General features: G+C 42.3%; 1 protein-coding gene across 1 annotated transcript in view; it reads right to left on the minus strand.

The window, feature by feature from the left end:
- Positions 1-5,786: 5,786 nt before the first annotated feature.
- The window catches only part of SPL7 (squamosa promoter binding protein-like 7), a 41,929-nt gene continuing 28,517 nt past the window's right edge, over positions 5,787-19,198 (minus strand). The window contains exons 4-11 of the mRNA XM_087392427.1: positions 9,075-9,499; positions 8,710-8,784; positions 8,304-8,411; positions 8,047-8,164; positions 7,816-7,948; positions 7,448-7,616; positions 6,702-7,358; positions 5,787-6,560 (exon numbers count right to left, since the gene is read on the minus strand). Coding sequence (XP_087248553.1) covers positions 6,141-6,560; positions 6,702-7,358; positions 7,448-7,616; positions 7,816-7,948; positions 8,047-8,164; positions 8,304-8,411; positions 8,710-8,784; positions 9,075-9,499 — 2,105 coding nt within the window. The 3' untranslated portion in view covers positions 5,787-6,140. The remainder of the gene's footprint in view (positions 6,561-6,701; positions 7,359-7,447; positions 7,617-7,815; positions 7,949-8,046; positions 8,165-8,303; positions 8,412-8,709; positions 8,785-9,074; positions 9,500-19,198) is intronic.

Below are 19,198 nucleotides of genomic sequence, written 5' to 3' on the forward strand. Positions count from 1 at the left end.
AGGGTTCTCAACCTTGGGCTACCATGATACGCCATTTGCAGGGTTCTCAGCCTTAGGGAAAATATGATAGCCTTGGCATAGCCTAGACAGTCATATTTCCTCAGTTTGGAAGGAATCCATTCAATTGTGGATGTCCTTCATGATGATGGAACTATCCTTTCTTTTCCTTTTGCTGCTATAAAATTTGATCTTGGAATGCATTATGGTTTCATGTGGCAAACTATTACTAGTATGCTCCAATCTTTTCAACCGGTTTTGCCAGTAAAGCTTGAGGACCGTCTTCAGTATTAGAGTCTTTCTTCACCAGGGTCATCTTGCCATCCTTTGAGGCTCTCTTATTTTACTATCTCTTCTTTATATTAAGTACTTCTGCCTCCGCCATGGGTTTCTTAAAAGGCCAATCAGCTGTGGCAAATGAATCGTCCTGCAAAGTGGTGGCAGAAGAGATTGAGATAGATTTGCAATTCAAAAATTCCCCTCTGACAACAAGTTTTTTTGTGGCAAGTTCTGCTAGGGGTTCTTTCAGCTTGGCAACTTTTGGCACACAAAAATATTGCTCCGACTGTTTGCCATAGATATTTGGCTCCGCGGGAAGCCTGTGCCTCATCTTCTTTGGCGTTGCCCCCATACTCCTAATTTCTTGAGCTTCCTTGGGCAACGTTTGAGAATTCACTTTCCTAATGCTACCTTTGGGAAGTTTTTCTGGCTTTTTGGGATTCATCCATCTAGACAAGAGTTTGATTTGTTTTTCACTTAGGTTTGTTACTGGGCAATCTGAACTCTATGGAAGGATAGAAATCATAGTCTTTGGTGATCCTACATCCTCCACTTTCTCTTTTCTTAGGCACTCTTTGCAGCAATCTCTCTACAAACTCATTATATAGACCCATGATGTATACTTGTCATATAGTGAGATTTTTTGTTGATGTAATTTGGCATATCCCGTTTTTTTTAAGTATCAAAATTTTCACCCAAAAAATATGTGTGTGTGTTTTAAGATTAAACTAGAACCCCTCAAGAAGGTCCAAGATTATATGCACCCCATTGAACATGATATGATTATAAATTAGAGGTATTTATAAAGATTTGACATTGTTGAATCCTTAAAAAACAATTTTATAGGATTCAAAAAAATTTTGTGGTAGAACCTTTACACAAAACCTTAACCAGCAACACTGATACCTGCCACCATCCAAAAAGTTAGTATTACTGGACTTGTTATCGATGTCCAAAGTAAAGTACAAGAGTAAATCACGAAAAAACACACATAGGAAAAATTCCTAAATAAATGCTCACACATTTTGCTTATAGCATAACTTTTTCATATCAATTAACAACATAGAATGTCCATATGTGAGAGAAGGAAGATATATATGTGAATATACCATAATGGAATACAATATGTATAAGAGAATAACTCTAAGCTCTATGTGTGGAGCATCATGTATATCTAAGCGCATGTACATATAAGAGAATGTACGTATTAGAGAATGTACATACGTATAAGTAAATGTACATGTATAAAAGAATAAGCATATAGAGTATAATATCCAATGATATAGAACAAATGTCCATATGTAGGAAGATATACACATGAATATGCCATAACCATAGGTGTGGCATCCAATATGTACAAGAGAGTATATCTTGTGTGGAGCATCATGTACACATGTACATCTAAGCACATGTACATATAAGAGAATCTACATATTTAAGTACACATGTATAAGCAAATGTACATATAAGAGAATGAGAGGCTCTTGTTCAAGATGGACTTGCGCTCGACGAGTCCGTGTTCATGTTCAAAGTCCCCCATTACTTACAAACTTAGTATACGCACTAGGCGCCGAAATATAATGTGTGTAAAGGCTTGTGCCATCAACTACATGCTGCCTTGTTGATGTCCGGTAACAAAAACGTATGCAGACTACCCACGAGATAAATATGCCCCTTATCTATGTTTTGATCGTGCAAGTTGCCCACTAATTTCTCTGAGCCTAATTCTTTTCTCTTGTAGCACCACCTCTCATAAAGCCTTCTTGCATGAGCTGCTTGCAAGCTTTACCACAAGCTCCTATTGAGTTTGTTCACACTAGACCTCCTAGAGACAATGCTTTAGGATTGAGTTGAGTGGGAGTTTTGTGATTATTCTTAGTTATTTTATGAATTTTTACTAGGAATTTCTAAAATTCTTTACCTTTACCTTTAGATGGTTGTTGGCTTTTAAGCTTTTAGCTTGTGTGTGGATGTTGGCTTTTCATTAGCTTGTGTGTGCTTTTTAACCCCCTCCAACATTGCTATAAATCAATTCAAGGGCTCCACTCTCCCTTCATGCTTAAGCTCTTCCTAGAACGATTGCCTTGCCTTTCTCTAGCTACAAGTCTTCAAGTCACTTCAAGCTTTCCTATCACTCATCCAAGTCTCGCGTGTTCGTTTACGAGAGCAAGGCGCTAAAGCCAGTTCACCTGTTAAATGCTGGAGCCGTTGCCTGAAAAAAAATATTTGCTATCCAGAAAGTCGTTTGCCAAAAAAGCACATTCGCCTATAAAAATTTTCATTTTCATGTTGACAGGGCTTTATGCCTGCCGGTGAAGAGATTGTCGTCTATTGGATCTGTTTATAAAAATAAAGCAAAAAAAAACCCCAAAAAGTCGACATCAAAACTTTGCAAGTATTATTCGTAAACCCTTCAAGGAAAAATAACACTGATTTACCTTCCAGTTTTAATTTATAGTTTTTTTTTTAAAGGCATAGGCTTTACAATCAGTGTGAGAGCATGCAAATAACTAAAGAACCTTCGCAAATCCTAACGAATCTTGTGAGTCCTCAAAGCGTTTCTTTTTATTATTTCTTACTAAACAATCGACAGTGTCTAAAGACCCGTAAAACCCACAAGCTGGAGCCAAGTGCTTTCGTGCATACATGCACGCTTGTTTTAGATTAACACGTTCCCACATGGACTATGTTTTTGTGAGTTATCAGTCGAACATGCTCCTACAATTTGTTGCTCTTCATTCAGTCCCTACAAGGTTGCAACATCGCCTGATTTGATTCAATGCACCTCCGTTTGCGCACCGCCTGAGAAATTCACCTCAGCTCCTGATTTTGCTTGTGCAAGTCTGCGTTGATGTAGAAGCATCGTTGATGTTCATGATCACGTCAGTGCTGCTTGTGTTCTTCAACCCTCTTCAAATTGGCTCCTGATTATCGCTGTCACATAGGTCTCTATGAAAACCCGCTTCTTGCGTGGTCAGACGCTGATAACAACAAGGCTTCAACATTTGGGTTGCTTTTGTTTATAGAGGTCTAGAACCTAAGGTATGGGTCAACCTTTAGATTGGTTCTCTTTGTAGATGTCAGTAGATGCAATGTTGCAGAGGCTTTTCGCAACACTTTTGATTATGATCACCCTTGAACTTTCTAAGTCTTAGATGGTGTATATGCTTTCTTCTACTAGAAGATTGCCCAAAGGTGGCCTCTGATACCATGAAAGAAACAGGAAACAGGAGGCCTCCTAAACTGCAATGCCCTCCACACATAGGTAGGAATAGATGCGCACACACAATGGAATTGCTACTGCAGACTCAGTGGCTGGAATGAAAGCATACAACTCAAAATGCAGCAACTAAATTGCAAATGCACGTTCAAACCCAAATAATGCAGACCAATTGAGGTTCTGTGGAGGTGAGAGAAGCTACCTAGTGGCTTCTCAAAGAAGCCAGAAGCTTCAGCCCCATCAACCAAACAGAATGCACGTAACACATGCAATACTTGCATTTAATTGGCTGCCCTAGATTGAGTGAGATGGTGAGTGTGTCTGTGTGACATGTGGCAAGGCCACACGAGATACACCAACCGAATGGTACCATGTGGTAACCATCTCCTTTATCCATGACGGATGTATGTGGGGGCTTGCCACATGATGTGGCCCCTGAAAAATCTCTATCCCCTGTCCATGACAACATGGATGTCCTACCCTAGGACCAAAGGTCTGCCTACCACCCATTTTTATGTTTAACCCAAAAATCACCCCAAGGGTAATTTAGTGAACTAAGTCCATAGTTCATAACTTTCTCCGACAAACTCACCATCGAGAGCATACAGCTGTATGGGGCAGGACTACAGGGCATTGGGGGAGGCAGTGGTAGAGGCTACAGCAGCAGCAATGAGGAAGCTGTGATCCAGGTATACAGGTTTAGATGGGAGGCAGGGCCAAGATCCACAGCAGAGGATGGATGAGACAACTGAAGGGGGGATGAGGATGGCTCGACAGAGACGCTGGGGCAGAGGCAGAGAGCTGGGAGAGAGGAGAGGGGTTGGGGAAGTTCAGCCAGGGGGCTGGAAGTAGAGGTGAGGGGGCTGGGAGAGAGACAAGGGGCTGGAGAGCAGAGGTGATGGGGTTGGTTGGGAGCAGAGGCGGGGGGCTGTGGGTAGAGCGAGTGGCTGGGAGAGAGGTGAGAGGCTGGTGATGAAAGACAAGGGGTCGGAGAGAGGCAGGTGCCTGGGAGCAGAGGCCTGGGGCCGAGGTGGGGGGGAGGGGAGTGGAGGCAAGGGGCTAGGGGCTAGGGAGGCAAGCTGAGGGCTGGGGAGCAGAGGCAAGGGGCTGGGGAGAGGGGCTGTGGAACAGAGGTGCTAGGGAGGGCTGGGCGAGGAGCTGGGGAGCAGAAGGCACAAAACTTGCTTCTTTAGAAGATGACCCTGAGGCAGTGTGAGTGTCAACGAGTAAAAGACAAAAAACCTATGACTTAAAGATAGGTAGGGAAGAGAAATGAAGACCACCTTTGTGTAAAATGATCATCAATGGGAACCAAGGACCTCTGTCAATCAAGCAGAAGGCACCTACTAACCATAACACCTAGCAAGCACCAAAAATACACTAAACTACTCAAATATAATCCAGTAATGAGGATATCTTTTAGAAAATTAAAAAATCAAAGAATAAGACAAATCTTAAACCTCATTCTAAGATAGCCTACAAGAAGTGTCTATAAAATCAGCTCAAAATAACGAGTCAAAGGTCAATACATCAAACCACTATTTTGGAGTTCATTTAAGTATAGCAGCTGGAAAATAACTCCCACATATCATACCATTGAGAATAACCCTCATCATCAACATGCCAGCGATAGATAGAAACAATTTAAGAAGAGTGAATTCAATACCACAGTATTCTTCACTTCTCTGAAAACTTCTTTTGTTGGGTTGATGTATATATGTGTGCATACTTTACATGCACAATAGAGAGAATTGATAGGCCAGATGCGAAAAAGCTTGAGGACCATTATATCAAAAGGCTCCAAATCATTATCAGCACACTTACTTTCAAGCAAGGAATATTTTCCTTAAATTTTATTCTAGTCAATAGAGAATAGGGATTATCTTGCCAAGGTTGGGCATAATGAAGCCCACAACAAAAGGTCCATATTAATCTAAAGCTACTAATGATTACCATTGTAAAGGTACCATTTCAAAGATCGGTGTTGCCATCAAGAATTCCAAACCACGAACTCCTTCAAGTTCAAGACCCTGAGGCTTCAACTTGCGTATGGGATGTCCCTCAACCTTGTTTACAAACTAGAAACTCTTGAAAATGTTCACCAACCACCTTGTGACCACCTTACAACAAAGATAAGAGAGGGTCAGCCATGCAAGAGATGTGATCAAATGTGTCTGCACTCTAAAATTTGTGTGCATGCACATGAGTACAAGAATCACATGGGCATGCAGTGTATGTGTGTATGAGTGTGCATGCAAGTATGCATGCACATGCACCCTTGTAAAAGAGAGAAGCAAATATATATACTTTTGCAAATTGAATGCCCATCCATGGTTGTTGATTATTGTACAACTGTGTTCGCACACATCCACACCTACATAAACATCTTGTATCTCCTGTGATGCCAAGCATTACTTTTCTCTGACATCTGACAGTTCTTTAAGCCACGTGATCCAGAAATCCTAAAGACTTCCGCACACACACGCCCCTAAATACATATGCAATAAGTTATGTGACCTTTTGGATTAAATGAAGGTGGCTTGTGTAATATAGAGCACGGAAATCTCTTCCTATCTTTGACCATGGAATATGTAAGGCAAATATAATTTAGCAGAACCACACTGAAGCATGATATACCCAGCCTTCAATCAAGAGGCACAGTATCTTTTGAATACCACAGGCAGCGCCTGAGAGACTTCGAGATTTCTGTTACTTGGTGAGGGTGCTGAATTATTATACACATTCCTACACATAGTACTACAATGCTCAATGTTGTCCCAACTATCCGCCTCAATCTTCTATCACTAGCATACACACAGACACTGCCTGGCTTCCTTGTTGGCTTCTTTAACCAACCCAAAGGAAGTATACAAGAGCTCGTCGCACGCTGCAAGCCATCCTCCACAATATGAACCTTTTTTTCCAGTAAAGGCACCTCCAATAAGTCCCGTTCATTGACTAGGGGAGACAACAGATTGCCAGACACAACAAACTGACAGTCCATGGAAGGAAAGTGGGACAGCTTCTCTTTATTCACTCCACTCGTTTTTATTTCTTGAAGTTCCTGCAAAAACCCAAGAAAGGCCACGGAAACAAATTCCCCTTAAAAACATTCAGTAAGGAACAAATGTGCATGAAAGCAAAGGGGAGATCAACAAGAAAAACTTGGGACTTGAAAGCAGTTTTCAGTAAGAATAGCTGTAACCTTGCATTGTTCTGAGTTAGATTCGTAGCTAATTCCAGCTCCACATACTGTGACTTCAGGAAGTGATAGGAGAGCTTGTTCTGCCTTACTTTCGCTTAAAAAGGATTCCAATAAAGAAAGATAATATTCACCATCAAGAACATTCTTCAACTCTCTAAAGACCTTCACAACATCCAAGTTGAGCGGATGCCCTCTTCTGAGTCCATCGGAGCCAACACCCATCCCTGTGACACCAGTAATTATAGCTGTGTCAAGATGCCCTCTTCTGACTCTATCAGAGCGAACACCCATCCCTGTGGTCAGACCAGTAGTTATAGCTGTGTCAAGCAATCGCTTGACAACCACTTGCCAATTGTGTCTTACAGAGAAGAGCAACAACCTCTCAAGCCGCTTCATTAAGGCATCCCTAACTTCTTCTCTCTTGATATATTTGTGATGTGTCATGTATCTGAAGACCCATCCCAAGTCAGTAAGCAAATCATGAATGCACTGCTGTGCCAAGGAATCACCTTTGCAATGCTGTGTTACCCTGTCAGGAACTTCATGATTGACTCTCAATGACTCTGAGCTCAATTGAAGGGAGTTAACCTCTGCACAGACTCCTTTATCTGCAACTAAGATGGGTACGAAAGCACTAACGCCATAATCATTTTCTACCTGTAAGAAAAAGAAGACCACCCTCAGGCACTCCATGCTTGCTAAGGTGCTTTGGGATGCAATTTAAAACAAGAAAACAGAAAACAAACCTCGATGTACGCAGGTCCAAAAGTTTTACTGTCTGGAAAGAACACACTAATCTTCCATGCTTCAAGGCTGCCTTCATATATACTAGCTATCCTCTGTGTAGCGTGGCGATGATTGGCTGGCTCACAACCCTTGCATTCCATGTACTGCTCTCCAAAAGATACAAGAAATCTGCAGATAAGATACCCATTAGACCTACAAGTGATGGCTAAGAAACTTTGCATCCCAAGTATTACTCCAAAAGATACAAGAAAGATGCAGATAAAATACCCATAGGACGTACAAGTGAAGGCTCTGGTTTGACTACTACACTCAATTTATCGCTAGAGCCCAACGACCGCTAAAAATCCCATGCTCTAAAGGAACAAACCTTGAATTTGTCCTCCAGAGGTTGAAGCCAAAAACATAAATGTCAGTTGCACATCCAGCCTCCAAACTAAGTGGATATACATCCAGCAAAATTGGAGTCAGCTTCCTTTTACAATCTGCCCTCAGAATCTTACCTACAACAAATTAAAAAAATTTAGGCCCACATGATTCATCATACGCTGATCACACATGCAAAAGAGACATAATTACATTAAGAGCAAATAAAACGTACCATTTCTTATAAATACACTTTTATCATTGAAACGTGCTATGATTGGGCCTGTGCCCCAGAGCTCACATCCTGGCCCAAGGATCACCTTTTGCACATGTCCTATCCAGTCGTCCATAATCTGTATGGGCATCATGTTTCAAATAAGTATCCCATGGCCTGCATGAGTTGTTAGCCCTAGGTTGTTAACAGGGATCGAAAACCATTATATAACGTGATCAGTGTTTGTTAATGACAGGATATGAAAAAGCCATTTCTACCTTATCCCATAATGCTTGCGGCATGGTGATGAAGAATGTAAGAACAACACAGCCAGATCGAATATAACCCTCCAGCTCAACTGGCATGTTTGCCAGCCACTCAAAGATCTGTCAAAGAATCAGCAATTACCTTAGCATTACCATGTGAAAGAACATTTAAGTTTGACTTCTTCTACAGCTCTCTCTCATCAGAAAATTGATTCAATTGCAACTCCAAGAGTCTTTCAGGTCATATTACTTTTGCTTCATTCTACCATTTGTAAATTTCAGCAAAGACAATTGATTCTGCTGCAGAAGAAAGAGCTCATATCAAGCCTACAATACAGTGCTAATCTAATTGATTTGATAAGGAAAGAAACAATATTCTGATGCAGAAGACTACAACGACATAATTGCAATTCTTAACCTGCTGACGCAGCCTTCTAGGAAAGTCAGCTGGGTTCCAATCATAAAGCTTGAATGAAATACGGCCTGTTGTACACTACAAGTTCAAAACCAGATCAAATGTCACAAAACATTGACTTAAGAAAAAGAAGAAAAGAGCTAAGAAGTACTTGCCGACAATGTACATAAATCATAGAGCAACGAAGAAAACAAAAGCTTGTCTAAGACCACAAAGGTTCTAAATTCATGGATATGTAGCTTCTAAAAAAGTTTCAGAGTTGTAGATACAGTACAAAATGTAAGATATTTCAGCTTCAATTTGAAACTTATCAACTTCAAAACTGGAAGCTACAATCCAAAAGGAAAAGACTATAAACAACTTCTTACTGGTGAAATATATCCTGAGCGTCTGTCGTGACAAGTTGAATAAAGAGAGGATCTTGGAAGTTCTGATTTAGATGAATAAGGCTGCTTTGCATTCCTTGGACTAGGAGCCATCACAACCCCTTCCGTGGTGTCATCCATCAGCATTGCCAACCAGGACTGTTCATCTAATCCACTTCTATTTGCGGTAGGAATACTTGCTCCAAGATGCATTCCAATTGCAGATGAAGCATCACTTACATGCCGTTCTTCTATAACTGCATCAGACTCTTTTGCAGAGCCTCCAGCTGAAACATCACCATCTTGGGAAGCACTATTATGACTATGAGCATTCTGTACTCCATGCCCACCAACATAATTTTCTACTGACTGCTGGCAGGATGACAGTAAATTATGCATTTGAACCCTCGTACTTGGGATCTCTTGACCTGCAGTAAAGTGCCCAAAATATTAAATATTCATACAAAAGTGAAATTGTAAACAACTTCCCTAATGGCTACTGCACAAGAAATTGCTCACAAGCGGCAGGATTGGAACTACAGGCAACTCCCACAATACACAAGAAACTGTTCAAAGATGTTCCTCCTTGTTTTACGGCCCCAAAAATAAATCTTCCATGCATGACTACTAGTTGCCAACCCCACATGAATCCCTCCATGGCCATTCTAAGTTTCCTCCACGTTGTCTAAATCATTGATGAGTGCGTCACAGAAATCTCGTCTCTGTGCGAATGCATGATTATGGACATAATGCGTTGTGATGTAAGTAATAGGTCAGCCCATAATAGGCACCATGAGTTTCTTAGAGACTCTTGGTCAGCAGACTCTTGAAAATTTCCACAAGCTCCGTAACAAGAACATATTCTTACAAATCTATGATGCTCTAGAATACTGACAAGCTGAGTGTTACTAAAAACTAAAGGTGCAGAGGGAAAACACTAAAGCAACATGTATACATCTACCAGAGACTTCCTCCTGGACGTGTATTGAAATATCTAGACAAGGTTCATTTGTCATTCGTCTTGTGTTTCTCAAAGAAGGTTTAAAAATCTCCCTCAGATTCTTTCCTTATTTTGTCTTTTACCCCTTATTCAGAATCATGGTTAGATAGTTCATTTTTCTCTTTTCCTCTTGGAAACCCATGTTATACTTTCCTAAACTCAAGTTCTCAACTCATTGTATGCATTCTTCTGTTCTGTATTCTACATCACTCAGTGTACAATATTATAAGTCATTGTTATACCACTCAGATTACAGATCTGCAGCATAGCTTGATGCTGCCACACTAGTCCTGAGTTCTGAGGAATGCAGCTTCATGGCTTTTCAAAGAACTACAAAATCTCTTACTCCGTTTCAGGTTATTTCTTTTATCAGACTGGTCACACGATGGCATAACAAATTGATGAACCAACTTGTTTAACCAATTCTGCCTCATTCCCAAAAGAAGTCATTTCACCTCACTGCATGATTCACCATTGTGTTTTGAGTCTATTTAATCCAGAAATCTTGAGTACAAATTTAACTTCTCTAGATTTCTTGAGTACAGGTTTAGATTCTCCAGATTTTGGTAAAGTTGGGATATGATGATATTAACCTGCTTTATGTGAGGTGCTACCTATTCTACATTCCAATTTCAAATACTCCCTCATAAATGCACTGAGATGCTCTTGCTATTGTAAACACAGAGAAGTTGCAGATTCAATAGCTTTCTCCCCTTTATTTAACAATTTTGCTTGAAAAGACCCAAGCATATTAACTAAGCTAGATGAAGTCAAAGAGGGAAGCAGAAAGGTGAAGAAGGGAAAACTTATATAGATATCATTTCCAGAATATTACAATGCATGATGCGGGTGAATCAATTGATGTCACACTCTATAGTCAGGCTGTTGGATGCCTCATTTATCTCTGCAATACACGACCTGATATTCAGTTTTCAGTTTCTCAGGTGAGCAGGTATATGCACAGCCCAAAGATTATGCATTGGCAGGCTGTAAAACGCATCTTCCGTTACTTGCAAGGTACAAAGTCTTTTGGCTTGATGTTTCCCAGGGGGGGTGACTTGCAGATGCATGCTTACAATGACTCAGAGTGGGCTGGAGACTATGATACTAGGTAGTCCACTAGCGGGAATTGTTTCTTTCTAGCACATGCTTGCATTTCTTGGTTGAGCAAGAAACAGTCTACAGTGGCTACCTCCTCATGTGAAGCTGAGTACAAGGGCAGCTTTCACAGTGACAGTTGAATGTGTTTGGCTGCGTCGTTTATTTGCTGATCTTCATCTTTCATTGGAGGGTCCTTCTCCGATTCTCACTGATAGTCAGAGTGCTATAGCAGTGGCAAAGAATCCTGTGTTTCATGGCACGAAGCACATTGAGGTTCACTATCACTATGTCAGAGAGAAGTTGCATGCAGGAGAGATCAGTATGATCTATGTGTCAACACATGACAATGTTGCAGACATCTTCACCAAACCACTTCCACGTGAAAAGTTTGAGGCATTTCGCAGTGCCCTGAACTTATATCCTTTTGGTGATTGATTATTTCCTTGTACATGACATTGGCACTGCAGGGGAGTGTTAGAATTATTATTATAATTCAGCAGTGACCAATGTAATGTGATAAGTAGGTTAGGGGCACTTTTCCCTCATTTAGAGGTTTTTTCCCCTAACCACAGTTAGTTCACTAACTGTGGTTAGTGAAGGATAAGGTTTTGTCACTTAGATAAAACCCATCCCACTTCTTGTAACAGTCAATTCTTCTATTGAAAACACTATGTTCAGCTCTCTTGCTTCCTGCTCTCTCTCTCTTGATTTCTAACAGAGCCAAAGACGTCACGACCGGCGCTCTCTTCATCATCACTAAGTATTGCTCTGCTTATGTAGTCAGTGAAGGAGAGGAAGGCTCGTATGTGGACAGTGGAGCTTCAAGCACATGTCCTCCTCTGAATCTCACCCTATATCCGATAAGTTGGAGAGACCTCGTCAACTTGGTACGTGTGACCTCCCTTAGTCAACGAGGCCACCATCCCCCCCCAGGTGTAGTCCCTCTTAAGGCTTTGTATGCAGGTCATAATCCTGAGGGCTCCCATCCATATTCTCACTCCACTATGACAGCTCCAAAGGCAATGAGGGATCGTGTATGCAGGTCATAATCCTGAGGGCTCCCATCCATATTCTCACTCCACTATGACAGCTCCAAAGGCAATGAGGGATCGTCTCCATAACTCCAGTAGAGCAACAGTGACACTACCCCTCCACCCGCATCTACTCCAACCACGGGCCTATGGGCAAGGCTCCATGGGCGGCCAGCCAGAAGTAGGAGATCTTCCTCGGCCACAAAACTGGATCATAGGCATGTCCAAAACCTGGAACGGACCTCCTGGCACACCCTCCCGGCCACCCAATGCCTCTCCCTCAAAGGGTTCCATGTCGAAGAGTCCATTTGAAGCCTTCTGCCAATCCGCGTGGTATAGGAAAAAAAGGGCACCTGTCCACTTGCTCGGTGAGGCCAATCCTGGATTCCCGAAGTTTGTTAGCCTGCAGTTCACAAAATGAATGAAGCTTCAGCCGCGGCTCCATGGGAGTGGACATAGGCTTGCAATCATGCATGTTGAATCTGTCCAAGAGCTTTTGAACATACTTGGACTGAGACATAACAATGCCACGTTTCTCTTGAATAAAATGGATCCCCAAAAAGAAATGTAACAAGGCCAAGTCTGACATATTAAATGTAGCTTTCAATTGGGTCTTGAAATCTGCAATTACTTCCTCATTTGATCCGGTGAGCAACATGTCATCTACATAAAGAATGATGACCAGAATATCTTCTTGATGTAGAGGGTGCTCTCAGTTGGACTATTGTGCAGCCCCTTGCTGGTCAGAAAGGCATCAATTTTGGCATACCATGCACGTGGGGCTTGTTTCAGCCCATAAAGCTTTATTCAGCTTGCATACCTGAAGTGCATTTTCTGAAATTTGAAAGCCCGGAGGTTGTTTGACATAAACCTCTTCCAATAAGTCTCCATTAAGGAAAGCTGTTTTAATGTCCAACTGATGAACATGCCATTCAAAATTTGCAGCCATGGCTATAACCGACCTGATGGTTGTCATCCTGGATGTAGGAGCAAAAGTCTCCTTATAATCTATGCCCCTTTTCTGAGCATATCCTTTTGCAAACAGCCTTGCCTTGTACCGATCAATGGACCCATCTGGTTTTCTTTTGACTTTGAAAACCCACTGTGTACCTATGGCATTCTTACCTGATGGCAAATCCACAACATCCCAAGTCTGATTTTTATGAATGGACTGCAACTCATCGTGCATGGCATTCATCCAATGCACATTATCTTTTGCTTCTTCAAATGTGTCAGGCTCCTCCTCATCAAGAAGAGTACCTGCATAAGCTGATTCAACTGAACGAGCTCCCTCCATGTGCCTTACTGCACTACGAGTTCTACCAGGCAATGGAGCTTCAAGCCTACTCTCCCTGAGAGTCTGAAGCAACCAATGCGGGACTGTTTTGGCTGCGTGTATCTCTTGAAGTCTGACAACCTCATCCACACCCTGAGGTTGTAACAATTCAGCTGGGGGCTGAATCTGTACTTGTGGAGCTGGCGGAGGTTGCTGTAAATTCTGATTTTCAGCGGGGGAACCAAATGCTATAAGAAGCATCCCCTCAAACACATCATCTGCAAAGGCCGGAATCTGAAATTCAGTTTTTGTATGTGCAGAATTTCAGAGAATATGACATCTCTACTGACAAAAATCTTGCGTGTAGCAGGATTGTAGAGACGATAGCCTTTGCTTTGTGAACTATATCCCACAAAAATGCATTTTAGTGCCTTATCTGACAACTTGTGTCTGAACTCCACAGGCACGTGGGCATATGCAACACAACCAAAAACTCTGAAGTGGTCCACTAAGGGCTTTCTCCCATGCCATGCCTCATAGGGAGTGATTGTCTTCAAAGCCTTTGTAGAAGCCCGATTTAAAATATAGTTTGCACCATAGTTAGGGGAAACGGAAACGTTTTGGGATTTCTAGGAGGGCTGAAACGGGGAAACGCCACGTCAGCAAGGGAGGGGAGTAGATGATGATGGAGGGCTGAAGCAGGCTGCAGGAGAGAAAGGAGAGGAAAGGAGTGAATGGGGCTGAAGGAGGGCTGGAAAACCTTGAGGATGGAGAGAGTATGAGGCTGAAGGAGTGGAAGGAGCCTGGAGACCAAAATCAAAAGCAAAAAGACAAAAAATGTGATTTTGGAGACCTAGCAGCCTGTGTTGTCTGAAACGGCACGTTTCAGAGCTCTGAAACGCATTTCAGACTGGCTGAAACGTTTCAGCCAGCTGTTTCAGGGTCCTGAAACGCGTTTCAGGAAACGGCGCTTCTCTGAAATGGTGTTTCAGGCCTGGCTGGGCTCTGAAACGCGTTTCAGCGTAACTGTGGTTTGCACACATGAGGCCTTCCAGCCAAAACCTATGAGGCAACTTCTTACTTGTGAGCATGCATCTATCCATTTCCATGGTGGTGCGATTCTTCCGCTCAGCTTTGCCATTCTGTTGAGGTGTAAGCCTCACTGTAAGCTGATGCATAATATCTTTTTCTTTCAGAAATGTCTCAAATTCATGAGACATGTACTCCCCCCCTCGATCTGTGCGAAATGTTTGCACCTTGAGTCCTGTCTCATTTTCAACCATAGCCACAGAGTGTTTGAAATGCATAAACACTTCTGATTTTGACTTGAGACCATAAACCCAAGTATAGTTGGTAAAGTCATCTATGAATGTAACAAAATAGAGATAACCCCCAAAAGCAGGTGTCCTCATGGGACCGCAAACATCACCGTGAATAAGCTGCAATTTTCTTGTAGCTTTCACTGCACCATCCTTTTTGAAGGGAAGCCTATGCATTTTGCCAAGAATGCAACCTTCACATGCATGAGGAGGCGGGGACTCCAAAGGAGGTAATGCATCAACCATATCATGCCTCTGAAGTGTCATTAAGCTACCATAGCTCATGTGCCCGTACCTGGCATGCCACAACTCCGCATTGTGCATTGCAGCAGTGGGAGTGCTAACTGATAATGCAAGTTGGGATCTTTTATCATATAAATCAAGCTGAAAAAGACCCCGATACAAAGTGCCACACAATCTCAAAGCATATTCATTTTCTTTGTCTCTAACTGCGCACTTGTCATCATCAAAAACAACTTGAAATCCTCCTCGATTGAGTGAGGACACTGAAACCAAATTCTTCTTTATACCTGGCACATAGAGTACATCTGAAATTCTGAAATTTGTGCCATCAGTGGATGTGAGAATAATATCTCCAACTCCACATACTGAATGAGAAGAATTATTTGCACATGTGACCTTCTTCTTGGTAGGTGAAGAATACAAAGTTACAAACAGATTTTTCTTGAAAGTGATGTGCTTTGAAGCACCACTATCAAAATACCAAGTATGTAGTGTCTCATCAACACTGAAAGAGCATTCATCCTTTGAAGGATCGTAACTGCAAGTCAAAAAAGCATATGGGTCATCATCATTAGTGGCTGTAGTATTTGAACTACCCACTGAAAAATCTGAAGTGCAAGTCAAAAAGGCATAGTGCTCTTCAACCAAGTTGGCTGCAACATCTCCTCCATCATGGCAATGTGGACCTGATGCATCTGATACAACCATACCGGAATCCCTTTTCTTTTCTTTGGCTATGCGCTTCTTGCACTCTCCAATATAATGACCTGGCTTTTTGCAGTAATGACAGATGCCCTTCTTTTTCTGCTTGTTTGTATCACCCTGTGCCTTACAAGAAGGCTGTCCAGAATCAGCTTTATGCTAATGTGTGGGCTGATGGGCATGTGGCTTATGCTGCCCTTTACCCTTGGGCTTGAACTTAGAGAGCATAGCATGCTCGCCAGCCCAGGTTGCCATATTTTTGCGTGTTTGTTCCTCCTGCAACAGAAGTCCTACCAACTCGTGAAAGGAGAGAGGATTGCTGCCCCCCCTCAATGACAAATTCAGCGAGGTGTGGAAACCAAGATAGGACTCAGGAAGAGAGTTCAGAGTGGTGGAGATCATCTCTGAATCCGGAATGACTTCATCAATGTTCAGCAATTGTTCCCTGAGATCCTGAAGCTTCGTGAGGTGAGAATTCATGGAATCTCCCTCCTCCATATGTGTATGTGAAAGTTCTCACTTCAGAAAGGAAACTCTAGCATCATTTCTTGCTGCAAACATACTCTCCAGTATTACCCAAGCTGCCATACATGTCTTGCATGACCGAATATGAGGTATAATGAACCTCTTGACAGAAAGAGAAATTACTGAAAGAGCTTGTGCATCTCTAGAGTCCCATCTTTTCTGCTCTACTGTGGGAGCTCCTGGAGTGGCTGCTCCAATTACCTGTGCTGTATTTGTACCTCTACCCCTGCCTCCAGCTGGAGTGACAGGTATAGGCATTGTATCTGGTCTTTCTTCATCTCCATTGACATAATCCCAAAGATTTCTACCAACTAAGATATTGCGAACCATGAAACTCCACAAGGAGTAGTTGGTCCATCCAACTTATCCTCCTGTGTGAGAACCCCGAACACCTCATTTGAGTTGTTATGTGCCATTTTTGCCAGATAAACTCAGAAATACAGCAAACTGAACAAGTAGAATGCCTTCCTGGGTGTAAGATGCACAAGTAAATTCTGCAAAGAAGAATATGCCCACAGTGACAAATACTGTCACAGCCTGTCAAAGGCTCAAAATGCACCACAATGCTCTGCTCAATGCCCAAAAATCTGCAAATAGAATCTGCAAAGGTGGCAAAAGTCTGCAATTTGACTCATACTCAGTCCAAAACTGTCTGCAAACTTCCAAAATGCTCTTTTACCTGCAAAATTGCAACCCAAATGCAATAGCCCCAATTTCTTGTGGCAAATTGCATACAAAAGAGGGCAAATGGTCTGAAAGCCCCAAATGTTGCACAAATTGCACTTTCCCTGCAAAAGCCCCAAATTTCACTGCAAAATTGCAGTGTGATTCCAAAAGCCCCAAATTTGTGCAATTCTCTGCAACAAATGCAAAGTCTGTCCACAAATACGGAATGCCCCAAATTCTTGCAAGATCTCAGCCAAACAATGGCTCTCTGCGCAAATGCCTATCAGGAAACACGTTCCAGAGTCCACCTGCAAAGAAAAAATTTGCACAAAGTACGGGCTCCTCAGATTGTACGGAACTGACGTACGAAATCCGTACAATGTACGGCTATACGGTTGCTGCTGCTGCTGTTGTATGGACGACCAACTGTACGGAGTACGAACAATAGTTGTACGGAAGATACGACATCTGTACATCGCTGGCGGAGGTACAAAAATATTAACTGCAGTTGTACGGCGGAACTGTACGACGGTGCGGCGTACGATTGTACGGGCTGGCACAGATGTACGGACAGCGGGAGCTCTGTGAGCTTGTACGGCTGTACGGACCTGACGGCGTTGTACGGCACCTCGAGAGCTGAAGCGTGAGCTGCTGTACAGAATCAGTCCGTACAGATTGTACGAACGGAAGCTGCAAGTAGGGAGCTTGGAGTAGGAAGGTCTTGCGGGCAAGGAGCAGGAAGCAGGGTCTTGCTGCTCTAATACCAAATGTTAGAAATCAAGAGAGTGAGAGAGCAGGAAGCAAGAGAGCTGAACGTAGTGTTTTTAATAGAAGAAGTGACTGTTACAAGAAGTGGGATGGGTTTTGTCTAAGTGACAAAACCTTATCCTTCACTAACCATAGTTAGTGAACTAACTGTGGTTAGGGGGAAAAACCTCTAAATGAGGGCAAAATGCCCCTAACCTACTTATTACATTACATTGGTCACTGCTGAATTATAATAATAATTCTAACAGGCTCCTCCCTGGACTTGGACTCCTTCTTGAGGTCCGCCTTCTTCTTGCCGCACTTTTTAGCAGAATGCCCAAGCTTCTCACAGTAGAAGCACTTCATCTACCTCTTTTTCTCTGCATCCTCGGTCTTGCTTTTGTTCTTGGGGTCTTTGAACTTACCCTTACCATAGTTGCTAGCCGAAACGGAAACGGAAGAAACGGAGTTTCCGGCCCCCGCCAAAACGGAAACGGAAGAAACGGCAATATGATACAATTTATGTATAAATTTTTATTTTTTATACATAATATAATTATCAATAGAGTGCAAATCATACATATTACAATTATCTATACTTGAAGCTTCAAGCATCAATGCATCATTCATGCCTCTATGATTCTGAATTCTTGAATGATGCTTCAATAATCTAAAATCAACATGTCTCATGACTAACAAGTTTGACATTACAAGAATCTGAAATTTAGAAGTTTGAAGTACTTTAAACTTAGCACACAAGTTGAAACTTGAAACTTGAAACTTGAAAGCATCCAATGTCCAGACTCCATAGATGATCATGATTCATGATCCACAAATTTCATGATCATGACTCATGCGTCATGCAAGACTCAAAATAAAAGCACCCATGGATGATATTAAAAAAAGCAGCTGCCACCCGGCACCAAGGTCCAAAGTATACTCAGTAGTAAGTACTGTATCTACTATCATAAAAAAAGAAATAACATAGTCTAGGAATCAAGATGCATCATGCTATAGCCTGCAGGCTGCTTGCATGATGCATCTGAAATGTCATGACTAGAAGTAGGCTAACACTGTAGTCTGTACATTCGTAGCCAAGTGACAAGGACCAAGGTACATCACTGCTGATCATCTGCATCATCCATGGACTCCTCGTCATCGTCATCCTTTGCCTCCTCAAATGAGCTTGAGGCATCTGTGTCACTGTCTGAAGAAGAATCATCAACATCAGGATCAGGACCATCGGGTGCAACTGAAGTACTAGCACCATCTCCAGAGGGTTGAGTGTATGATCGTGTGTGGTGTGCTGGTGTTGACAGCTCCTCATACAACATGGTGTATATGTCCAGCTCCTCCCAATAAGCATCTCTCGGCATTGAGGAGGATGGAGAGGTGAGGAGGAGGATGGACAGGTCACAAGTGAGAAAGGATGGAGAGGTAGAAGGAGGATGGAGAGCTCAGAGGTAAAAGAGGATGGAGAGGGGGAAGGAGCCTGGAGGATCAGAGGTAGAAGTGAA

Source organism: Dipteris shenzhenensis, chromosome 21 (genome assembly GCF_047967505.1).
Source record: "Dipteris shenzhenensis isolate YYH24624 ecotype China chromosome 21, Dip_SZ_1.0, whole genome shotgun sequence".
Lineage (NCBI taxonomy): Eukaryota > Viridiplantae > Streptophyta > Polypodiopsida > Gleicheniales > Dipteridaceae > Dipteris > Dipteris shenzhenensis.